We start from the raw sequence: 26,617 nt of genomic DNA on the forward strand, positions 1-26,617 counted from the left end.
AATGGGTCTTTTTCTATATCTTCATTTTCTCATGAATTAGGGCTCTTTCACACGGCCGCTCCGTATGTCCGTATATCACCCCATCCGTTTGCGGGTGATATACGGACATAATGCTTGTCAATAGGATTGCGGATGTCAGCGGATGACCATCCACTGACATCTGATTTGTGTTCTTTCAGTTCTGTTCCGTTTTTTGGAACGGAACAGAACCCTATTTTTCCTCCGTTAAAAAAACGAAAAGGAAGCAAAATCGGACATCCGCAATCCCCATAGACTAACATTATGTCCGTATATCATCCGCAAACAGATGGGATGATATGCGGACATACGGACCGGATGACACAAGTGTCATACGTGTCCGTAAAAAAAAAAAAAAAAGTGCTGCAGCGGACAAAAAAAAAAAACGGAGCGGCCGTGTGAAAGAGGCCTTAGGATGTAGAATGCATCCTTACTGATGAGAGAACACTGGGCAGGAACTTATGATAAGCTGCTCCCATCCTGTATATGCTCACTGGCTACACAGGAACACTGAAAGTGATGTCACTAGCTTTCAGTAACCACACCCACTTGCTGCTCTTAGACTCAGAAGGGAGAGGGATTGAAGTCATGTGACAGCACTGAATACTGCAAAATAAAGGTAGAAAAACTGGATTTTTTTCATTTTGAGAGATAAGGCTAAACTCTGCTTTAATTAATGATTGTAGAGGAGAATAACGGAATTTTTGTAAAATCTTACCTGTAAAATTCCTTTCTCTGAGTCCTCCGACAGTCGCCGCCATCTTCATATTCGTCACAATGGGGTATTAGACTTTGCTCCGTAGGAGTAGCTAGGCAACAGAATATGTCAGTATTAAAGCTTTTAACATATCCCCACCCCAGGGGGTGGTCCCCTCAGTCTATACCCTCCTGCTTCCTGTTTCCTGCTTCAGTTTCAGTGGAATAGCAGTAGAGTACCTAAACCCCAAAAGAGGGGCGGGGGCGGCGACTGTCGGAGGACTCAGAGAAAGGAATTTTACAGGTAAGATTTTACAAAAATTCCGTTTTCTCTTACGTCCTCCGACATTCGCCGCCATCTTCATATTCGTCACAATGGGGACGTCCCAAAGCAGTGCAAACATGAGGGGTGGGAAACGCAGCCGCGCCTAAAGGCAACGCAGTCTCCACATCAAGAAAGGAACCTTACCAAAGGAAGGAAACCAGCTGGGCAACACGAGAAAAAAATTTGCTCAACGGGAGCAATAACCCAGGAAAAAAACAAATAACCCAGGGATACAAAGAAATCCCAAACAGCCCAAAGGACCAAAACCAGGGACCCTAACGGACCGCCGCACTAAGAACCTTGCGGCCAAAGGAAGCATCTGCCGATGCTTGAACATCCACTCTGTGGAACAGTGTGAAGGTGTGCACGGTCGACCAAGTCGCCGCCCTACACACCTGGGCCACAGAAGCCCCATGACGACAGGCCCAAGACGTACTCAGAGATCTGGTAGAGTGCGCCCTCACAGGCATAAGGGAAACTTTTCCCCGCAAAGCATAGGCCTGTTCAACGGCCTGTCTGAACCAATTGGCGACGGCAGAAGCCGACGCCGCCACGCAAGGACAAACAAAGAATCCGACTTGTGAAAAGATTCAGACGATTTTAGGTAAACCCTAATCGCCATGAACAGCATCCAAGGAGTGCAACACCACCTCCTCCGAATGTTTAGACTTCGCGCAAGGCGAAGGCAAGACAATGTCCTCATTGAGGTGAAATTCCGAAACCCTCTTCGGAAAAAAAGAAGGGTTAGGTCGCAAGACCACCTTAACCAAGTGATTGACCAGATACGGACAATGGCAGGACAGGCTGCCAGCTCCGACACTCTGCGAGCCGAATTGATCGCCACCAAAAAAGGTGACCTTCTAGGACAACATAGACAACGAGATCTACCCGATCCGTTCAAAAAAGAACCATGTTGTAACACGGACAGAACAAGATTCCAGTCCCAAGGAGGCAGAGGCACCCTCCTAGGAGGGACCAGATTCCCCCGAACAAAAGTGCCAATCAAGGAGATAGATGCCATAGGACGTTGAAAAAAGAACGGCCATCGCAGACACCTGACCCTTGATCATAGCCAGCGCCAAACGCTGTCAACACCCTTTCGAAGGAAGGACAACACCCCAGACACCGACCACGGGCGAGGTGAAGACCCCCTGAACTCACACCAGGCAAAATAGGCCTCCGAAATACGGTAAAAGACCTACCCCGAGGAAAAATTCCTTGCGTCGATCAAAGTGTGAATGACCTCAGGGGAGAGACCCCTATCCCTCATGGCCTCAGTTTCAACAGCCAGGCCGGCAAGGCCAGCGACTGCAAGGCAGGATGAAATATCAGCCCTTGAGACCGGAGATCTTCCCGAAGAGGCAGACGCCACGGGGCGTCGACCGCCAAATGCACGAGGTCTGCGTACCAGGACCGGCGAGGCCAGTCCGGTGTCACAAGAATCACCGTGTTTTGGTTCCGAGACCAACCTGCGAAGGAACCTGGGCAGCAATTGAAACGGTGAAAACGCATACATCAGTCGGTACTGATGCCACGGAGCTACCAACGCGTCTGACGCGTCTGCCCGAGGATCGCGTGGCCTTGCCACGAACCTGTACACCTTGCTGTACAGACGAGACACGAACAGGTCCACCTCCGGAAGACCGCACGTCGCGCACAACATCTGGAGAACACCCGGACGGAGGGGCCATTCCCCCTGGTCCAGGGACTGGCGGCATCAGATAATCCGCCCGCCAGTTCTCCAACCCCTGGAATGTGAACCGCCGATATCGCCGGGACATGCGTGTCGGCCACTTCCCGAGCCACCCGGGCCCTCTTGGTGTCCCCTTGGCGAATGACGTAAGCCACCGCCGTGGCAATGTCCGTCTGCACCCGAACCGGACAGCCCTGCAGCCTGTCCGGCCAACGTTGAAGGCAGAGAATCATCGCACACAATTCCAGAATGCTGACCGGAAGGGAGGATTCCCCCTCCGACCAAGTTCCCTGGGCAGACAGAACGCCCAGAACACCACCCCAGCCCGACAGGCTGGCATCCGTGGTGACCACCGTCCATGAGAGAGGACGAAAAGACTTGCCCCCTGACACCGGCGGGGACAGGAGCCACCACAGAAGAACCCTTCTGGTGCGATGGCCCAATGAAATCCGGATCCAGAGATCGCGGTCGCCCGTCCCACCTGGACAGGATCTCCGCTTGGAGACCCCGCGTGTGAAACTGGGCGAAGGGAATCAGACCGAACCAGAATATCGTCCAGATACCCTAGGACAGAGACGCCCTGGGCTCTCAACAAAGCCAAAACCGGTGCCCGCACCTTGGTGAACACTCGTGGAGCCGAGGCGAGACCAAAGGGCAACGCCACAAATTGGTAGTGATCCTCCGCTATGGCGAATCGAAGGTACCTCTGGTGACCCTCGAAATTCGGGATGTGAAGATACGCATCCTTCAAGTCGATGGAAGCCATGAACTCCCCCGGAACCAGGGCAGCCACCACCGACCGCAGAGATTCCATGCGGAACTTGCGCACCCGCACAAAGCGGTTCAGCGCCTTTAAGTCCAGAATCGGACGTACCTTGCCCGCCTCCCGGGCACGGTGAACAGATTGGAATAGAACCCCCGAAACCTGTCCCGATGAGGCACCGGGACCAACACTCCCTGAGCCCTCAGGTCCTGCACCGCTAGATGCAGATCCCGCAAACGCTCCGGGGACAGTAGAAGATTTGAGGGAAAAAATCTGCGCTCCGGCCTATAGAGAAACTCGATCTCGTAGCCAGATCAAACGATTTCCTGAACCCACCTGTCCCGAACCCGGGACAGCCATGGCTGAAGGAAACCGAGCAAGCGTCCCCCCACCCCAGAGTCGGGTGAGGGCGCCCCTTCAGGCCGCACTGTTGTGGGCCGCTGAACCGGACTGGCCGGACTTTTGCTTACCAGTCCACGGCTTCTTACCAGGAGCCGTCTTAGCCTTGTGGGATTAGGGTAAGAGCGTGCTCTTACCACCCGCGATCCCCCTAATTAACGTATCTAGGGACTCACCAAAAAAGGCGAGAACCATCATAGGGCAGATTAGCCAAGGTCTTACGCGAAGATTGGTCCACCGACCAACACTTCAACCAAACCAAAACGGCGAGACAATACCGCCACACCATGTACACGTGCAGCCAACGGAACCATATCCAGGTCCGCATCACACAAATACATGACACCCTGGTGGATTTGATCCACCATATCCAAAGTCGCCTGGAGGGCAGAATCAGCCACCAGGACGCGATTAAGCACCTGCGTCCAGCTCGCGACAGCCCGGGCCGCCATAAGTGAAGCAAATAAAGCTTTCAGCATAGAACCCATAATAGAATAGGCATGACGGGCAAGGGACTCCGTCCGTTTGTCCGTGGCATCCCGGAACACCGGGATATCCTCAGCAGGAATCGCAGTGGGCTTATTCAGAACCGCTATCGCGTGATCCACCGGAGGTGGGACACACCAACGCTCATCAGTAGCGGGCGTAAAAGGATAGCGCAGCTTAAACCTACTTGGTATAGCAAAAGGCTTGCGTATATTACGCCAATGTTCCTTTACAGCGCATTGAAAATCATCAGTGCAGGGAAATACCTGCGATGTTTTGCGTCTTTTCTGCGTCCCATAAGCCGCCAAGGCAGCAGGAGGACAAGGTTCATCCTGTAAACGCAGTGTTTGCTTGATAGAAGCAACCAATTCATCCATGAGTGCAAGCTCTTCAGACGAGCCAGGGGGAGAAATATCAACCCCCTCAACCTCAGCCTCCATTTCTGACCCTACAAGGTCCAGGGAGGAACGGGACCCCGACAAGGAGACCCCAGCAACAGCAGCCCCATCACCAACACCCTCTGAATCAGAGGAAATTGAAAACTCTGGGCCTTTTTGAGGATTGAGCAGCCATCAGCAATTGCACCTGAGTCGCAAGGCTAGCCACAATCGCAGCCAAATCCCCCCCCCGAGGGGGAAAACCGCAGTCCCCTGGCTTCCCACCAATGTGACAGGAAATTTGCTTTCCTGAGAATCCATGCCCCAAAATGAGTAAAATAAAATGGGTGACCGCCCCTTTAAATAAGGCGCTGCGAACGTAGCCCACCGCCACACAAGCACACCCACACCAGGGACCCCCACAGGGAGAAGTTATACTCAGGCAAGGATACAGAGAATAGAGGGAAAAAACCTGAAGAGACCGCTGCTGCTGCTGGCCAGATCGGTGCTCCTGTAGAAAAGGAATTGCTGATATTCAGGGCGCTCCATTAAAGCCTATGGGAGGCTACAAGAAAATGGCCGCCATGCATGTGTACCATGCGGACGGAGCGAGTACAGCCAAAATGGCGCCGTTTGGCGCCGAAACCGCCGCTCCCCCACCTCATGAAGGTGGAATAAAAATACACCACATAGTTATAAAGAACATGGTGGACCGCCGCAGCGGCGCAGTAATGTGCCCCAAACATGATAGCATCAAGTTCCACAGCACACAGCCGTTCACACACTCAGTCTGACACAGAAGTGCAGCACAGCCCCCCCTCCTTGCAGCCCACAGCATGCAGTGTGAGAGATAGGGAAACATCAATAGTGTGAACACAGGGCAAGGTAACACAGTCCCAGACTGACACCCCCCAGACAGACAGGTCCCCACATGAATACACTTACCTCTTACATGGCGTGGGGGACCCGCACAGGCGAACAAGCCGCTGTACATGAGAAAGGGAGAGTCGCATCCAGGACGCAGCAGAAGGTGGGTTGAGAAACCGCACAGCGTCCAGTGAGGTAGCCACCTCACCCTAGCATCCCTGCACGGAACAGGGATGGGTCGTTCAGAAAACTCAGGAGCGGTACCTGACTGAACGCTCGATGGCGGGCTGAGAAGCCACTGACCCACAACCTGCGACCAGGGGAGTCAGCCCGAGACGCAGCCCGCATTATCCTCTTCATCCGAAGATCTAACTATTGCTGGTAAAAATAACAGCTAAATAAAGAAAGAGAGAAAAAAACTCAAATAAAATCAAAAAAGAGAGAAGGCTGAGACAAAATGCCCCAGCATAGAGACATCCAGCTACTCCTGACAAGCTAGACATTGAAACTGAAGCAGGAAACAGGAAGCAGGAGGGTATAGACTGAGGGGACCACCCCCTGGGGTGGGGATATGTTAAAAGCTTTAATACTGACATATTCTGTTGCCTAGCTACTCCTACGGAGCAAAGTCTAATACCCCATTGTGACGAATATGAAGATGGCAGCGACTGTCGGAGGACGTAAGAGAAATAAGTATTAGGTTTACTTCCACATTAAAATAAAGATCACCTTTTCAACATAATTAGCACTCCCACAGTTGTAAAGGTGAGGCATGAATTGTGAACCAAACGTTTCCTGTTTAGTGAATAGAGAAAAGCTAGTTGGAATAATGTATCGACATTGGGGAATCAATTGACTATGACACTGCAAACTATGACCCCAACATGTGATTTCGTCATTATGAAGTAAGGCAAAAAAAAATGGCTAAGGGAATATAAACTACACTAATCACGATTACCTAGGTTAAAACACCAAAAGCATTTGGAAGTGTACAATGCTTTAAAGTGATTGTAAAGTCTCATTATTTATTTATTAAATAAACAACATGTTATACTCTACCTGCTCTGTGCAGTTGGTTTTGCCCAGGGCAGCCTGGATCCTCCTCTTCTCAGGTCCCTCTCTCCATTTGAGTGCCCCCACAGCAAGTGGCTTGCTATGGTGGCACCTGAGCCGAATCACATCCATGTATCCATTCAGACACTGAGCTGTATTTCGGCCCTGCCCCCACACTCACCTGATTGGCTGACAGCAGCTGGAGCCTATGGCGCCGCTGCTGTGTCTTAGCTAATGAGGAGGGGAGTCCTGGACGGCTGAGACAGTCATGAACATCGCTGGATCGAGATGGGGCTCAGGTAAGCATTAGAGGGGCTGCTGCACACAGAAGGTTTTTTTTATCTTAATGCACAGAATGCATTAAGATATATAAAAAAAAAACCTTCTGACTTTACAATCCCTTTAAGCTCAGTTTAAAAAAAATAAAAAAGTATTCAAACTCTCTATGCTTTCTAGCAGGGATGCCTGTATTTATAGACTTAACAAATAACTACTTTGGAAGCTAAACCTATTCAAACTTTAACTATATTTAGATATAAACTAGCTGTTTAGATGAATATCAGCTTAAAAAAAAAAAAAAAAGACACAATCTGCACTTCTAGTGCATTCTACTGGGCTCTCCCTACTCTGAATTCCGTCACCAATTATTTGAGGCTGGGTTCACATATGTGTAAATTGCATGAAATGCGAGTGTGCCTGGCTCACAATAGAGCCGGTTTACACAGGTCCGGGATGGCCACGGTCTGAATTTCAAAAGGGTCCTGTGCGTCTTTGGGTCCGGTTCAGGTGCGAAGTCCGGCAAGAATTCGGACTGATTCGCACCTGAACTAATGAACAGGGAAGCAACGGACCCCATGCTAGGAACCATGGCCGCACATATGTGAACATGGCCTGACTGCAAAACAGCATCGCACAGGCTGAATTAAATCTCAGCGTTGCTCAAATGTCTTTAGGATTGAGGTTGCTCCAATTTAAAACCCCAACAAAAGCAATGTATTTCTGAACAGTAACTGAATACGGGAGGGCAAGTGGTTACAAAAGCTGCAGTAACCTGGAGGCAGCTTAATAAATCTGGAAAACAACTGACTGAAAGTGGGCCCAGAGCAAGAAGAACCACCCAGATTGCAACAAGGCACAAGTCAAAGGTTTTAACTTTAGATGAAAGTGGTAAATCTCTTTAAAACTTTCAATATTTTAGTATACATTAATCACCAATTCTACAATTACTAGAGGCTATTTATCTTCAGTATCCACACGAGACAGACACAACTGTCCTCACCTTTACGCGGTTGCTTGTGGATACTGATGGCTTGCGTCTGGTAATTGCCGTCATCGTTCTGCACACACACCAGGTGAGAGTCAGCCTTCTGATTGAAGCATGTGCCTCCAGCCAGGACGTGCTCATTAGATTTATTCATGGCTTTCATCATCTACAAATCAAGAGAAACTACAAATCAAGTGAAAGGAGAATAGAGTGGGGGAAAGCAGCATGATAACCATGGAGCTAGCCGAAACAATACCAGCAGGTCCTATTGAGACAAAGCTGCACAGGAAATCATAATCTGTACAACACAGAATCCATAGGAATAAAACATAGAATACATCTATAAAAAAAAAAAGTAGAGAGAGAACAAAATGCCTTTCATTGAGACTGTGATTTACATCAAGAAAATAATGAGGCATTGTCTGCCCATCCTTGACCTCCATGATCACTGAAGACTCAAACATATCAAAGACCTCATATACACTAGAACCTAACAGGACACTTGTCCTTTTTACATTTGATTTTTTTTTTATTTGAGCCTCCAGTAAATGGCAAATAAACTGTAAAGAATGAGAAGGTTTTAACATTTTTTTTATTTATAAACTCCCATCTAGAGATAAAGGCAACACACTCTTACAATGTAACAAACATAATATGACCTGGTTCAAAAACATACGTAAGGTAGGGTCTTCATAAAGCAATCATGCTCAACCCGTAACCCAAGGAGCTGTCCGATTTGGCCAACAACCTTAAACCTATGGCAATCCGCACAGCCTCCTTTGGGCGCATGTTGTTCTACTGAATTATTGCTGGTCCTCTATTATCCCAGTGTCTGTCATACATAAGGTGCTATTGGGGGGGAGCCTTTAGCTGAGTGGAATACATCTAGTGGTATCCATACAGGGGTTTTAAAGGTGGATTCTCACAGTTGCGTAATGAGCTTGCTGTCATTACGGGAGCATATGAGTGCACTGTGTGTCATTTTTTCTTTGCTTACTAAAGAAGTTTATTGCACTACTAGGGCATGCTTTTTCTGGTCTGTTTTTTTTTTTTTTTTTTAGATCAGGGGGTCTCCAAACTTTCTAAAGAAAGGGCCAGTTCTTCAGACTTCAGGGGGAGCCGGACTGTGGCCAGTGGGAGTGAACAATGCTTGATCTTTGGTATTAAGAGGTGGACATAGTTGGCAGCAGTGGGAGGAACGGTGCCCCATTTTCATTATTAACAGAAGGAATATATGCCCATTTGTTGGGTGTCAGTGGAATAAATAGTGCCCATTGTTGGTGTCAGTGGCAGGAATTATGCCCCATTGTTGATGCCAGTGGCAGTAATAATGCCTCAAGGGCTGGATAAAGGCAAGCAAAGAGCTGCATCCATCCCAAAGGCCCCTTGTTTATATTGTCCACAGTCCTTGTTTTGGCAATTAAAGGGATGGCTGCAAAAACCCTGAAATAGTGAATGCTGCAACACTGGTTAGGCTGGTCACACCTGAGCACAAGAGTGGGATTAATGGTGATCTGGTTAATAAGAAAACTGAATTTTTGTAAAATCTTACCTGTAAAATTCCTTTCTCTGAGTCCTCCGACAGTCGCCGCCACATCATACTCATCAATAATGGGGTTATTGACCTTTCCTCCGCAGGAGTAGCTAGGCAACAAAATGTATTAATATCAAAGCTTTTAGCATATCCCACCCCTAGGGGGTGGTCCCCTCAGTCAATACCTCCCTGCTTCCTGCATTCCCAACTAAGTTTCAGTAGCATAGCAGTAGAGTACATAAACCCCAAAAGAGGGGCGGGGGCGGCGACTGTCGGAGGACTCAGAGAAAGGAATTTTACAGGTAAGATTTTACAAAAATTCTGTTTTCTCTTATGTCCTCCGACAGTCGCCGCCACATCATATTCATCACTAATGGGGACGTCCCATAGCAGTGTAGACATGAGGGGTGGGAAAAAACGCACCCGCGCCTAAAGCAACGCAGTACCCACATCAGAGAAAAAGGAACCTTACCAAAGTAAGGAAACCAACTGGGCAACAGGAAAAAAACGTGCTCAACAGGAGCAACCACCCAAGAAAACAAGTAACCTAGGGATAAAGACATCCCAACAGCCAAGGACCCAAAAAAAAAGGGACCCTAAGGCACCGCCGCACTAAGAACTTTGCGGACAAAGGAAGCATCCGCCGATGCCTGAACATCCACCTTGTAGAATTTGGAGAAGGTGTGAACTGACGACCAAGTCGCCGCCTTACACACCTGGGCCACAGAAGCCTGATGACGATAGGCCCAAGATGTACTCAGAGACCTGGTAGAGTGCGCCTTCACAGGGAAAGGAGGAACCTTCCCCTTCAAAGCATAGGCTTGCACAATGGTCTGTCTGATCCATTTGGCGATGGTCGCAGCCGACGTTGCCATGCCCTTCCGAGGACCCTCTGGAAGGACAAATAGAGAATCCGACTTGCGAAAGGACTTAGTCGATGACAGGTAAACCCTGATCGCCCGAACAACATCCAAGGAATGCAAAGCCACCTCCTTTGGATGCTTCAGCTTCGCGCAAAGCGAAGGCAAGACAATGTCCTCATTGAGGTGAAATTCCGAGATCCTCTTCGGAAGAAAAGAAGGGTTAGGTCGTAAGACCACCTTATCCAAGTGAATCACCAAGTAGGGAGAGCTGCAGGACAAGGCTGCCAGCTCAGACACCCTGCGAGCCGAAGTGATCGCTACCAAAAAGGCAACCTTCTTGGACAACAGAGACAACGAGATCTCCCTGATCTTTTCAAAGGGAGCATGCTGTAACACGGACAGAACAAGGTTCAAATCCCATGGAGGTAAAGGATCCCTCCGAGGAGGGGCCAAGTGTCGCACCCCTTGAACAAAGGTGCTAACCAAAGAATTAGACGCCACAGGGCGTTGAAAGAGAACGGCCAGCGCAGAAATCTGACCCTTAATCGTGGCCAACGCCAAACGCTGGTCCACGCCCGTTTGAAGGAAAGCCAACACTCGATACCGAGTATGAGCCAGGGGAATACCCCCTGGACTCACACCAGGCAAAATACGCCTTCCAAGTACGGTAGTAAATCTTCCCCCGAAGAGGCCTTCCTGGCCTTGATCAAAGTGGGAATGACCTCAGGGGAGAGACCCCTATCCTTCAGGACCTGGCTTTCAACAGCCAGGCCGTTAAAGCCAGCGACTGTAAAGCAGGATGGAATATCGGTCCTTGAGACAGGAGGTCTTCTCGAAGAGGTAGACGCCACGGAGCGTCGACCGCCAGATTCACAAGGTCTGCGTACCAAGACCAGCGAGGCCAGTCCGGCGCCACCAGAATCACCGTGTGCGGTTCCGAGGCCAACCTGCGAAGGAACCTGGACAGCAGCTGAATTGGTGGAAAGGCATACATCAGACGATACTGACGGCAGGGCGTCACTAACGCGTCTGCCCGAGGATCGCGCGTCCTTGCTATGAACCTTTTCACCTTGTTGTTTAGACGAGACGCAAACAGGTCCACATCTGGGGACCCCCACTTCACACACAGCATCTGAAAGACATCCCCGGGGACCGGAGCCACCACAGAAGATCCCTTCTGGTATGATGGCTCAATGAGATCTGTAGACCCAGAGATTGCGGTCGCCCGTCCCACTCGGCCAGAATCTCCGCCTGGAGACCCCGCGTGTGAAACTGGGCAAAAGGGATCACCTCGAAGGCCGAGACCATCAATCCCAGACACCTCATACACGGCCGGAGGGACGCGCACTGATTGTCCCTGAGGGACTGGACTGCGTCCTGAAGGTTTCCGAAGCTTGTCTTCCGGCAGGAAGACCTTCGCTTGAGCAGAGTCCAGGATCATTCCCAGATAGGGAAGACGAACCGACGGACACAGAGTTGACTTTGGAAAATTTATCGTCCACCCAAACTCCTGCAGGGTCTGCATCATGATGGACAGGTCGGTCACCAGGCCCTGACTGGTCGCAGACCGAATCAGGATATCGTCCAGATACCCCAGGACAGAAATGCCCTGGGCTCTCAATAAAGCCAGAACCGGCGCAAGCACCTTGGTGAAAACCCACCTTGCCCTCCTTTCTGGGCACAGTGAACAGATTGGAATAGAACCCCCGAAATCTGTCCCGATGAGGCACCGGAACCACCACTCCCTGGGCCCGCAGGTCCCGCACTGCCAGGTGCAGATCCTGCAAGCGCTCCGGAGTCAGCTGAAGGTTTGAGGGGAAAAATCTGCCCGCCGGCCGAGAGAGAAACTCGATCTTGTATCCAGATCGAACGATTTCCTGAACCCACCTGTCCCGAATGCGGTCCAGCCAGGGTTGAAGAAAACCGAGCAAACGTCCCCCCACCCCAGAACCGGGTGAGGGCGTCCCTTCAGGCCGCATTGTTATGGGCAGCAGACCCGGACTGGCCGGACTTCTGCTTACCTGTCCACGGCTTCTTCTGGGAGCCTTGGCCCTTGAAGGGCTTGCCCTTATAGTGCGACCGAAAGGCCCGAAAGGACCCCTGAGAGGGCCTAAACAAGGTATTCTTCTTACCACGAACAAACTTGTTTTTGTGAGTTTGGGGCAAGAGAGTGTTCTTACCCCCAGAATTTCCCTTTATCAGAGTATCCAATGATTCGCCAAAAAGGCGGGATCCCGCGTAGGGCAAATTAGCTAAAGTCTTGCCAGAAGATTGGTCAACAGACCAACATTTCAGCCATATCAGGCGACGGTTCAATACCGCCACACTTGAAAGACGCGCAGCCAAAGGGACCAAATCTAAGTCCGCATCACACAAATACATGACACCCTGATGAATTTGATCCACCATAGCCAAAGTTGTCAGTGGAGCAGAGTCAGCCACCAGGGTGCACCTGAGCACCTGCGTCCAATCCGCAATAGCCTGGGCTGCCATAATGGAAGCAAAAATAGGCTTCAGCATAGAACCAGCAACCGTATAGGCATGACGGGCCAGGGACTCCAATCTCCTGTCCGTAGGGTCCCGGAACACCGGGGTATCCTCAGCGGGGATCGCAGTGGATTTATTCAAAATCGCCACTGCATGATCCACCTGAGGCGGCACACACCAACGCTCATCAGTGGTGGGTGTAAATGGATAACGCAGTTTGAACCTACTCGGCACAGCAAAAGGCTTCTTTAAATTGCGCCATTGCTCATCAACCATGCGCTGAAATTCCGTAGAGCAAGGAAAAACCTGCGATGTTTTGCGTTTCCTTTGCGTCTCATAAGAGGACATCAAAACAGGAGGACATGGTTCATCCTGCAAAAGCAGCGTTTGCTTGATAGAAGCAACCAACTCATCCATGAGTGCAAGCTCTTCAGACGAGCCAGGGGGAGAATTACCAACCCCTTCCACCTCAGCCTCCCCCTCAGACCCCACAAGGTCTAGAGATGAGTGAGACCCTGAGAAGGGCACTCCAGCCATAGCAGCCCCCTCGCCCTCTGAATCAGAGGAAATAGACACTCTGGGCCGTTTTGTGGATCGATCAGCCACCAGCATCTGCACCTGAGCAGCCAAGTTTGCCACAATAGTAGCCAGATCAGCCCCCTCGGGGGAAGCAGCAGCCCCTTGGCCCCCCACCAAGGTGGGAGGAAACTTGCAATCCTGAGAATCCATGCCCCAGCAATATTAGGAAAAAAGGAGTACTGCCCCTTTAACCACTTGCCGACTGCTCACAGTATATTTACTGCGGCAGTCGGCCCCGGCCAGGCAGAGTGACGTAGGTCTACGTCGCTCGCCTGTCACTCCTTCTAGAGCCAATAGCGGGCGAGCGCGCGCCCGCCGAGGCGCGCGCCTGCCGAGGCTTGTTCACGGAGTAGTGCGGGAGTGAGACTGGCGGACCCGATGTCCGCCGGTCACACTACGATTGCCGGTACAGCGGGAGAAAGACAGAGGAAAGACAGAGCGGCTTATGTAAACAAGCCGCCTGTCAGTTCTCCCTGTGTAAAAATGAAGATCAGACGGTTCTACTATGTAGAACCGTTGATCTTTGTTTTTACACCAATAGCAATGTCCCACTACAGTTAGAAGCACGCCCCTAGGACACACTTAACCCCTCCCTGTCCAATACAGTTAACCCCTTCCCTGCCAGTGTCATTTTTGCAGTAACAGTGCATAAATATAGCACTGATTACTGCAGTAATGTCACTGGTACCCCCAAAAGTGTCAAAAATGTCAGTCAAGGGTCCGATCTGTCCGCCGCAATGTCGCAGTACCGCAAAAAAATCGCAGATCGCCGCCATTACTCGTTAAAAAAAAAAACACCAAAAATGACAAAAATCTTTCCCTTTGTTAGTAAACGCGATAACTTTTGCGCAAACCAATCAAAATACGCTTTTTGCGATTTTTTTTACCAAACATAGGTAGCGTAAAACAAATTGGCTAAAAATGTTAAAAAATTTTGATTTTTACATTTTTTTGGGGGGGGAATTTCATATAAAAAAAGTGAAAAATATTGTTATTTTTGCAAAAATTACGCTCTTTTTTTGTTTATAGCGCGTGATCAAAAAAAATCACACAGGTGATCAAATACCACCAAAAGAAAGCTCTGTTTGTGGGAAAAAAAGGACGTGAAATTCGTTTAGGTACAGCGTCGCATGACCGCACAATTGTCCGTTAAAGTCACGCAGTAAAAAAAAAAAAAAAAAAAATCGCAAAAAACCCCCTGGTCTTTTAGCAGGAAAATCCTCCGGTGGTAAAGTGGTTAAGATCGCGGCGAGCGCAGCCCACCGCACTCACTGAATACACCGACCCCCACAGGGATAAGAACACTGGGCAAGGAATACAGGAAAAATGGAAAGGTAAAAACCTGGAGAGATCACACAGGCTGCTGCCACCGATCGCTGTCCCAGAGCAAAAGGAAGTGATGCAATGACTGACCGCCCCTATAAAGCCTATGTAAGGCTACACAAACATGGCCGCTCGGCTGAGGATTCCTTAGGCAAATAGAAAATGGCGCCGACATGTGGCCTGATCGATCGCCGCCAAAATGGCGGCGTTTGGCGCCAAAACGCCGCGCCTTACCACACAGGACCGGCCACCATAATTCTGCCGCAAAAAAATGGCAGGTCCCCGCACGATCGCCGCACAGCATGCCTAAACCCAGACTGCTTCATGCATTCACCCAGCAGAGCGGGAGAGCCCCCCCCCCCCTTGCAGCCCACACACAGGCAGCAAGTCAACACAGGAATCTGACAGGGAGCTCAGCAGCCACACAGACATGCAGGGTCACACAGTCCAAGACTGACACCCAAATAGACAGGTCCCCACATAGAGTTACACTTACCAGTCCGGATGGCGTGGGGAGCCTGCTCCAGCGACCAAACCGCTGCACTGACAGGGAGTGTCGCAGCCATGACGCAGTGGAACTGCGGTGCGAAACCGTAACAGCGTCCAGTGAGGTAGCCACCTCACAGATAGCATCCCTGCAGCGAACAGGGATGGGTCGTTCAATGTGCCAGGGAAACCTGCGCTGAACGCTCGATGGCAGGCTGGGAAGCCCCTGGCCCTGAGCCCTGGGATCCAGGGTGGCCAGTCCGAGACCCAGCTCCGCACGATCATCTTCATCCGAAGAAGCTAACCAATGCTGAAAATTAACAGCTAAGTAAAAGAAAGAGAAAAAGACTCAAAATAAAATCAAAAAGAGAATAGAGGCTGAGACTGAGAGCCCTAGCACAGGAACAGCCAGCCTACTCCTAAGCTAGGCATTAGAAACTGAGTTGGGAATGCAGGAAGCAGGGAGGTATTGACTGAGGGTACCACCCCCTAGGGGTGGGATATGCTAAAAGCTTTGATATTAATAAATTTTGTTGCCTAGCTACTCCTGCGGAGCAAAGGTCAATAACCCCATTAGTGATGAATATGATGTGGCGGCGACTGTCGGAGGACGTAAGAGAAATGTGATTTTTGCGATTGTGAATGAACAGTGGGTAAACATCTACAGGGGATGGGTATCACGGAAAATGATGATCCTGATTGTTGTTTAAAATCTTCATTATGTTATTAAAAAGAGAAATTAGAAATCCTGAACCATTTCACTTCATTGTGGCCCACGACCGGTTACCAAATCACTTAAGTGGCCCGCACTCTTCAAAAGATTGAGCACCCCTGCTGCACAGCCTGCATGGATTCATAGACCCACAAAAAAAAGGGGGGGGGTTATTACTTTAATTGCAAATGGGCCTGTTAAGCATTGCAACCACAACCAGTGGATTGCAGGTACAATGCTAGGCACCTGCAGACTCATCTTCCTGCTCTGGGTCTACCAAGGTAGACATATTACATAGTCTTAAAGGTGCAGTTAGCCTTAAGAGAAAAAAAAACCCTAACCAATGCTAGGTTGAGATGGAAAAGGCAGAAAAAGTATCTTTCTTTATAGAACTGTATAGCTATCACAAGAACAAATACCTCATTGTATCGATTGCTGGGAATTTTAATGCTGGTTTTTCGGACTTCCATATCCACCACCAAGCCTTGAACCACCGGCAGAGTGTACTGGTAGTTGCGGAAATCCTTGAAGTGAAAAATACAAGCAGAGGGTGAGAGCGGAAAGGGGTGAAGCAGGTCTGCCATGTATTCTTGATAAAGCATTATGATCTAGATTTCTTAATATAAATTCATATTTCCATATTTAAATAAGCCTCAGATCCCACAGAAAGAAGAATTAATTTCAAAATAGTCTAATGATAATAGTAGTAGTCTGAACTATTGAGCTCCAAGAATACATTTCTGCAAATCTGACTAGAAACAGTCGTCAATGCTATAGGGTCTCAGAGTCTGATGGTCTTGGGTTTAAAGGATGAATAAAGCCCTCAGGCACAATTAGAAAGAAAAATATCTGAGAAGGTTTCAATGATGCTATGCCAAAGGATTGCAGACATATTTGCTGTTTCGACCTTCCCTTGGACAAGAGGTCAGTAAACATTATGTAATACTGAAGAATCCAACACAATACAGTGCTTTGAAAAAGTATTCATTCCCCTTGAAATTTTCCACATTTTGTCATGTTACAACCAAGTACGTAAATGTATTTTATTGGGATTTTATGTGATAGACCAACACAAAGTGGCACATTACTGTGAAGTGAAAGGAAAAGGATAAATGTTTTTCAAAATTTTTTTACAAATAAATATGTGAAAAGTGTGGCGCGCATTTGTATTCAGCCCCCCTCAGTCAATACTTTCTACAACCACCTTTCGCTGCAATTGCAGCTGCAAGTTTTTTTGGGGATGTCTCTACCAGCTTTGTACATCGAGAGTGAAATTTTTGCCTATTCTTCGTTGCAAAATAGCTCAAGCTCTGTCAGATTGGATGGAGAGCATCAGTGAGCAACAGATTTCAATTCTTGCCAAAGGTTCTCATTTGAATGTAGGTCTTGACTTTGACTGGGCTATTCTAACACATGAATATGCTTTCAACTAAACCATTCTAATATAGCTCTGACTGTATGTTTAGGGTCATTATCCTGCTAAAAGGTGAACCTCCGCCCCAGTCACAAGTCTTTTGCAGGCTCTAACAGGTTTTCTTCTAAAATAAATATATGTGCCCTGTATTTGGCTCCATCCATCTTCCCATGAACTCTGATCAGCTTTCCTGTCCTTGCTGAAGAAAAGTATCCCCACAACATGATGCCACCACCATCATGTTTCTTGGTAGGGGATGGTGTGCAGAGTTAGTATTCGGCCACAGTGTTTTGCTTTTAGGTAAAAAAGTTCAATTTTGACCTCATCTGACCAGAGCACCTTCTTCAACCCGTTTGCTGTGTCCCCCACATGGCTTCTCACAAACTGTAAACAGGACATTTTATGGCTTTTCAACAATGGCTTTCTTCTTGCCACTCTTCCATAAAGGTCAGGTTTATTGAGTGCATGACTAATAGTTGTCCTGTGGGCAGATTCTCCCACATGAGCTGTGGATCTCTGCAGCTCCCCCCATAGTTACCATGGGACTCTGATTAATGCTCTCCTTGCCTGGCCTGCCAGTTTAGGTGGACAGCAATGTTTTTGTAGGTTTGCAGTTGTGCCAAACTCTTCCCATTTTTGGATGATGGATTAAACAGTGCTCTGTGAATTTTCAAAGCTTGGGATATGTATTTATAACCTAACCCTGCTTTAAAATTCTCTACAACTTTATCCCTGACCTGTCTGGTGTGTTCCTTGACCTTCATGATGCTGTTTGTTCCCTAAGGTTCTCCAACAAACCTATGAGGGCTTCACAGAACAGCTGTATTTATACTGAGAATAAATTACACACAGAGGGACTCCATTTATTAATTAGGTGACTTCTGAAGGCAATTGGTTTACCTAGATTTTAGTTAGGGGTATCAGAGTTCGGCTCCATTCACACCAATGCATTTTTCATGCTTTTTGCAGAAATGCAGGGCATTTTTTTTCAACATGGGTTCCTATGGAACACTTTCACATCAATGCATTTTTGTGCATCTGCGTTTTTTTTTGGAACGGGTCAGGGACTTTTTTAAATGCAAAACGGTGCTTTTTTTGCTTCAATAGACCTCAATGGAGAAGCTGCTGAAAAGCATGCAGTGCTTTCTTTCTGCGTTTTTTTCCCCCAATTTGCGTTTTTAAACCTGCCCAAGAACAAATTTTCCCACTAAAAAAAGCATAAAAATACAAATTGCGGTAAAATCGTGGCAAAAAATGTGGAAAGCACAGCAAAAAGCACTACTGAAACTCTCAAACGTAACATGCATATGTGTAAACGGAGCTTAACCACTTAAGCCCCGGAGGATTTGGCTGCTAAAGGACCAGGGGTTTTTTTGCGATTTTTTACTGCGTGACTTTAACGGACAATTGCGCGGTCGTGCGACGCTGTACCTAAACGAATTTGACGTCCTTTTTTTCCCACAAACAGAGCTTTCTTTTGGTGGTATTTGATCACCTGTGCGATTTTTTGATCACGCGCTATAAACAAAAAAAGAGCGTAAATTTTGCAAAAATAACAATATTTTTCACATTTTTTTATATGAAATTCCCCAAAAAAAAAAGTAAAAATCAAAATTTTTTAACATTTTTCGGCCAATTTGTTTTATGCTACCTATGTTTGGTAAAAAAAATCGCAAAAAGCGTATTTTGATTGGTTTGCGCAAAAGTTATCGCGTTTACTAACAAAGAGAAAGATTTTTGTCATTTTTGGTGTTTTTTTTTTTAACGCGTAATGGCGGCGATCTGCGATTTTTTTTTCGGTACTGCGACATTGCGGCGGACAGATCGGACCCTTGACTGACATTTTTGACACTTTTGGGGTTACCAGTGACATTACTGCAGTAATCAGTGCTATACATATGCACTGTTACTGCAAAAATGACACTGGCAGGGAAGGGGTTAACTTTATTGGGAAGGGAGGGGTTAAGTGTGTCCTAGGGGCGTGCTTTCTACTGTGTAGGGACATGGCTATTGGTGTAAAAGCAAAGATCAACCGTTCTACATAGTAGAACGGTCAGATCTTTACTTTTACACAGGGAGAACTGACAGGCAGCTTGTTTACACAAGCTGCTCTGTCTTTCTCCCTTCACAGGAGCGATCGTAGTGTGGCCGGCGGACATCGAGTCCGCCGGTCACACGCACTGACTTGCCTGTGAACGAGCCGCGGCGGGCGCGCGCCTCGGCGGGCGCGCGCCCGCTCGCTATAGGCTCGCAAGTCAGTGACAGGCGAGTGACGTACCGATACGTCACTCTGCCTGGCCGGGGCTGACCGCCGCAGTATATAGTCGTGCGGCGGTCGGCAACCGGTTAAAGGGGGCTGAATACAAATACACGCCACACTTTTCACATATTTATTTGTAAAAAAATTTGAAAACCATTTATCATTTTCCTTCCACTTCACAATTATATGCCACTGTGTTGGTCTATCACATGAAACCCCAATAAAATCCATTTACGTTTTTGGCTGTAACGTGACAAAATGTGGAAAATGTCAAGGGGTATAAATAATTTTTCAAGACACTGTAGATCAGAGCTGGGGAACAAGTGAAGAGCAACAGCCTGCACACTTAGGACCATACATACTAGGCTTAAAGGCAGAGTGGAAAGAGGATAAGCAAGGTGGTAGAATTAAAGAAACGTCATCTTGGTTATACATAGAGATTTTATAATTCAATTACAAATTATTGCTACCTCAGGAGACCTATTTCCCACCTTGCATGGACAAGCCATGGTGAGCGCTGGTGTCTACATGGAGTGTGTATTTTCTTCCCATATTTGTTTAGGTATCCCCCCAGATGCATGTGTTTCTTCAACCAATCCAAAAATATAATGCTAAGCTAAAGGAGAAGTATTGCCAAAGCTATTTTGGCTATACTTCTATAGATCACAACAGTGCAGTTTGTTCTGCACTCCTGTGATCCACTCTCAGCAGACAGCGGGCTGAAGACCGCTGTCGGCTGATGTCACAGAGCCGGATCAAGCTCAGGAGCCACCCAGAAGCCTGGACCGACAGCTGGCTGAGAGCCTGAGCCAGCGCCTCCCGTCCCCTCCACAGCCCATCTATCCGGTCAGCACTGAAGGGGTAAAGCAGAGAGCCAGTGACTGATAGCTCTCAGCTCTCCATTTACAAAATGCTGAAAACTGAGCGATCAGGGGACCTTGATCGCTTGGTTCTCAGTGCAGAGTCAGCGAGGGAAAGATGCAGCATCAGACTGAAGGAAACTGACTATGCTAGGCATGGAAGCACCTAGGTGAGTATACTTTTTTTTTTTCTAAATCCCATATTCCTCTTAACTGCTCAACCTGGTTTGTTCTTAATATGTGTGTATGACTGTAGGGGGTGGGGGCTTACATTTATTAAAGTGGTTGTTAGGCCACTTGCAGGACTTTGTATAATTCTGTTTATCTCCAAAGCCTGTGTACCTCTGTTTTATATAAAAAAAAAAAAAAAATGCTGTATATACCGAATTTCGGTGTGCTGCTCAGCAATCACATGACTGACTGGCTCTCTCCTCTCCCAGTCTGACAGCTGCAGAGGGCAGGGCCAAGATTCCCCTGCTAACATTACTCGGGAGGAGAGGTGAGAGAGAGAGCCAGCTGGTCACGTGATCGCCGAGCAGCACACTGCAATCAGGTATAGGCAGCACTTTTTTTAATAAAAAACACAGGAACAGAGGCACACAGGCTTAGGAAACAAACAGGATTATATAACATACCAACCAGTTATTGGAGCAGCAGGAGGGGCGGACGGGCCATAACACTGAGCTGAAAGACAGGGAGGGGAGGGGGCTGGAGGACAAAGGAGACACAGGAGAGCAGAGAGCAGGTCTGCGGATGACGGCGGCAAGTACACTGACCAGGGCGTCAGGACTCAGCAGCCATGATACTCCGTGGTCAGTGTACAAGGCAGAAACTAGCAGGATCAGCCTGGTTTTTTAGGTGTAGAAGGGGCAAAGTTACACAGCGCAAGCACGGTGCTGTATAACCTGCTTTAAAGGAACAGGATTTATATATATATATATATATATATATATATATATATATATATATATATATATATATATTTTTTTTTTTTTTTTTTAGGGTAAAAAAAAAGCTTTAAGTGCTTTCACAGGCCAGGACTGATGTAAATGGTTTTCTGTGTGAAGCACAGAGGGGGGAAAAAAGGAAGCAGGGATTTTTTTAGCCATATATTTCATTATTCTACCTGGTGCTAAGCAGACCACCTAAGCTTTGAAGCTAACTTAGTAATATTTTGGATTGGCTGAAAACTAAAAGCATCTAAGAGATACCTGAACAAATATGGGAAGAACACACAAACTCCATGCAGACACCAGAACAGCAGCAGTCACTGTGCTACACATCCATGCATTGCTTTCATTTTTTTCTTTGTTTTGGTGCAACTGAGAGGCATTGAAGAGCCTTATAAGGGCCAGCAACCAAGCGCCAAGGCGTGCTGGAGATGTTCATCAATAGCGATGCAACACGTTTCTTTACTTTGCAAGTGGAGAAAAGTGTTGGGTGGATGTGGAACATGAGACATGGCAGAAGAGAAGACTGAAGGAAAAAGATATGAAAAGCAGTAAAAGACAGAAATGATAATTTTAGGCTGCTTTTACACTGATCTGATTTTCTTCTGCTTTTGCGTTGAAATAAGAGGAAGAAATGCGCATGACCATTAAATACCATAGAACTCTACACATTGGTAAGGTGCAGGTCAGTTGAGTTTTTGGTCAGTTGCGTTGCAAGTCCTGCTTGCTGCATTTTTGGTGCATGTTTGGTGCAGGAAAAAAGAACGGACTAAAAACTGACTTCCCTATTGAAATGAATGGAAACCGCTTTAAAAACGCACTCACATAGTATGCTTAGAAAAATCACCGCTCTCCCAGTCCCGTCTATGTTGTTAACATGTGTGAGGTGGCCTCAGCCTTACACCACTCCACAAGCCTCGCCCTCTGACATGTTTCACCCCACCAAGCGGGGCTTAGTCATATGACTGGACTAGGAAAGTGGCGATTTTTCTAAGCATACTACACACTACAGGATGATGATATTTCATACCGGTGTTCTATGGAATAATGCCTCTTGTCGGTTAATGCATCCAACGAACTGCACATATGCAGTACATAACGTCACTCCAGCTGATATCCCGATCAGCTGGCATGATGATGACACTGCGCATGTGCAGTTTGTCAGAGGAATTATCCGAAAAGAGGCAAATGGTGGAGAGCGCGGAAGGTGTAGACTCTAAATGTCAGATTCTGCCTCGCGTGACCGAAAACTATTCTTATTGGGCAGGTTATTCCTTTTGGATATTTTTAATTGGCGGATTATTTTATTTTTTTTTAAACACTTTTTATTACAAATGTGCATTACAGTCACAATTTCAACAAAATGCTCAACATGAGCACCATAATAATAAAATACAGTTAAACTGACATGTATCAAGTTGTTTGAAAATGTATATACAGCCTTCTTGGATCATAAAATAACAGATATAAAGCATACAATGAGTCACCTTTCCTTTCTCAGGTATTAGATATCAACTTTGAGAAGTCTGAACCCTAACGGTTATTATACTGTACGTCGATGGGCTTCTCAATTAGTGGAAACGGTAAGGGTAGATGCACACCACACATCCCAAATCCTATTATATTTTGTTGGGCATGTGTTCATATACACATTTTTCATACGGCAGTGTTTGATTTACCATCTTTATTCAGGTACAAACAGATGGAAGATTGGGTTGAATCCATTTGAGTGCAATAGCTTTCCGAGCCAGAAACATAATTTCTTTCAGTAAGACTCTATGATACCTCTACCACTGTTCCTCATCTAGAATACCCAAGAGGCATATTCTAGGAGTACATGGAACAGGTAATGATAAGACTGAGGACAGAAGATCCATCACCGGTTTCTAGTAACGAGCTATGACAGGGCATACCCAAATTACATGTGCAAAATCAGCTTTTGTGTGATTATATCACGTACAGTTAGACGTGGGTATGCGATGCATAGCATGCAATCTCACCGGAGTAAGGTAAGACTGGTGTATCATATATAGTTGTGTCAGCTTGGTATTAATTGCTGGAGACACCTGTAAATGAGAGAAACAAGCCTCTTCCCAATCCTCATGAACTAAATCTCGTATGATTTGTTGCCATTTAGATTGCACAGTGGATTTTTGCTAAAGTGGCATTTAAAAGATGGGTATAGACTTCAGATAGGAGTCCTCCAGGACCTTGTGACTTTAATTTGCCTATGAGTGGGTAATTAGAAAAATTTGAGACATTAGTCCCAAATGGCGCATGCATATCTATGCGTATCTGGACACCTGATGTAAAGGGGCACTCTGATGGGGACACCGGATGTAAAGGGGCCAAAGGGATGCAAAGGGGCACTCCGACTGGGGCCACCGGATGTAAAGGGGCACTCCGACGGGGGACACCGGATGTAAAGGGACACTCCGACGGGGGACACCGGATGTAAAGGGGCACTCCGACGGGGGACACCGGATGTAAAGGGGCACTCCGACGGGGGACACCGGATGTAAAGGGGCACTCCGACGGGGGACACCAGATGTAAAGGGGCACTCCGACGGGGGACACCAGATGTAAAGGGGCACTCCGACGGGGGACACCGGATGTAAAGGGGCACTCCGACGGGGGACACCGGATGTAAAGGGGCACTCCGACGGGGGACACCAGATGTAAAGGGGCACTCCGACGGGGGACACCGGATGTAAAGGGGCACTCCGACGGGGGACACCGGATGTAAAGGGGCACTCCGACGGGGGACACCGGATGTAAAGGGGCACTCCGACGGGGGACACCGGATGTAAAGGGGCACTCCGACGGGGGACACCGGATGTAAAGGGGCACTCCGACGGGGGACACCGGATGTAAAGGGGCACTCCGACGGGGGACACCGGATGTAAAGGGGCACTCCGACGGGGGACACCGGATGTAAAGGGGCACTCCGACGGGGGACACCGGATGTAAAGGGGCACTCCGACGGGGGACACCGGATGTAAAGGGGCACTCCGACGGGGGACACCGGATGTAAAGGGGCACTCCGACGGGGGACACCGGATGTAAAGGGGCACTCCGACGGGGGACACCGGATGAAAAGGGGCATTCTGACGGGGACAACGGATGTAAAGGGGCACTCTGATGGGGACACCGGATGTAAAGGGGCACTCTGACAGGGACATCGATGTAAACGTCAGCTGGAGTGACGTTACGTAATTCGCATGCGAGATAGAACACCGAAACACTATTCCTGAGCACCAGCGGAACAATATTTAACTTTCTTTTTTTTTGTTACATTTCCTTTTTTACAAGTGCAAACTTACCAGAAATGCGGCAAAAATGCATTTAAAATGCGTCAAAAAAACACTGTAGAAAAACGGCTAAAACAAATATGCGCCTTTACCGTGTTTTTGCAACAGAGCACTATGAAAGTAGCCCAACATTTGAAAAAAATCATTGTCCATAGTATCCAGCTGATATGCAAGTCATGCAACAATTATGCTAAAGAGACTATGCCAGGCTCAAACACAAAGACTTAAAGTAAGGCTTGCATCTCAAAGAAAACTGGGGACATGCAACATTAAACTAAAAGAAATCATATCACACTAAATACATTTCTTATTGGGGCAGCCATTGTCTGACTCACAAATTGCATGTTCATTTCAAGGCAGTGAACTATCTGTCTAGCATTCTTGCAAGTGAGGTGAGGAATTAATATTCAGCCTGTATATTAGACAATGACAGCTTCCAACAGACAGGTATTTAGCATAAAATCATGGCGATGGACCTTAATGCAAAGCAGGTCTTTCAGTTTTCTCTGCTGAGTACCATTTATATCTTGTATACTGCCAATCCAGCAACTGCTAGTATTGGAATCACAAATGACATGCAACAATCCCTCTGTATGCAGGGTCAGTGTAAGAGAGGAAAAGGAAATTAGGATAGAGTAAAAAAAGTGTTGGAGAAAAGAAAGCAGAGGTGGATGTCATATTACTTCAGGCTGAAGACAGAATGGTGTGTGGACACTCACAGCCAGGACATTGATGATTGTGTGGCCGGTCTCTCCAAACAGAGGCTTTCTGAATCTGACACTGAACAGCGGACATGGATACACTAAGTGGAAACAGAAGACAATCTATAAGGACACACCCTGTCTGGTAATGATTCTAGTCATACTAAGCAATATAAGAGTGCCTAAAGCTGCGTTCACATGGGTGTAGCCATGTTTGATGGCATAGGGATACACAGGTGTTCTGTGCATCCCCATGTAGGCAATCTCATTCATGTCAAATGGGACACAATGGCTGCACGGACACAACCTCTGATCCCAATTTGACAGCTGTGCGGGTGCACGGCTCTGAAAACAGACAGTGGGGTTTATTTACTCAAACTGGAGAGTGCAAACTCTGGTACAGCTGTGCATGGTAGCCAATCAGATTCTAACTTCAGCTTGTTCAATTAAGCATTGACAAAACAAAACCTGGAAGCGGATTGGTTTCTATGCAGAGCTGCAGCAGATTTTGCACCCTCTAGTTTCAGTAAATCAACCCCACCGTGTGTTTGGGGTCACCAAGCACCCATATGGCTGTCAAAATAGAAGCAGCAGTTGAGTTTGTGCAGCCACTGTGTCCCAATTGGTATGAATGGGACTGCCTACATGGGGATGCATGCAACTCCTGTGGGCAAACACAGCCCTTGCGTGAGTGTACACTGTAGTATGCCTGTGTAAACGAGGCCTAATGCTTCACTGATGGCTGCTTTGAAACACTAGGAACTTAAACACAGAGATGGAAAAGAGCCAGCAAATGTTAAAAGATGAGAGCCTGTTCCTACAGTTACTGATCATAGCTACAATAAACTACTCAAACTTTCCAGACTTTTACCTGTAAAAAAAAAAAAAAAAACATACCAGACTTTGATCAGTACAGTTTAGGTTGCTGACTTTTGTTCAGACCAAGTTTAATGACAGAGCAATTTTAAAGCTCTGACCTCAATCAAATCTACTGAGCAATGACTAATTCCAATTTTACACAGCATTTAATGGAAATCCAAAACATAAAAAGACTTGACTAACATATTTAAAAAAGAAAAATATTAAAAAGGCCTATAGCTAATTTTTTTTAAATTGAGGTGGGGTGTAAACTGCTTATGTTTTCTAGGTCTTGGATCTGACTGGGACAAACTAAAATGGAAAAGGTTAATGACTGG

At 47.3% G+C, this 26,617-nt stretch overlaps 1 protein-coding gene across 1 annotated transcript in view; it reads right to left on the reverse strand.

The window, feature by feature from the left end:
• ZFYVE9 (zinc finger FYVE-type containing 9) overlaps nt 1–26,617 on the reverse strand; it is a 176,434-nt gene that overhangs the window by 24,983 nt on the left and 124,834 nt on the right. Inside the window, exons 11-13 of the mRNA XM_082264974.1 lie at nt 25,440–25,522; nt 16,345–16,449; nt 7,957–8,107 (exon numbers count right to left, since the gene is read on the reverse strand). Of these exons, the coding sequence (XP_082121100.1) occupies nt 7,957–8,107; nt 16,345–16,449; nt 25,440–25,522 (339 nt within the window). The remainder of the gene's footprint in view (nt 1–7,956; nt 8,108–16,344; nt 16,450–25,439; nt 25,523–26,617) is intronic.

Source organism: Pelophylax lessonae (assembly GCF_965119305.1).
Source record: "Pelophylax lessonae genome assembly, chromosome: 8".
In the NCBI taxonomy this organism is placed as follows: Eukaryota; Metazoa; Chordata; class Amphibia; order Anura; family Ranidae; genus Pelophylax; species Pelophylax lessonae.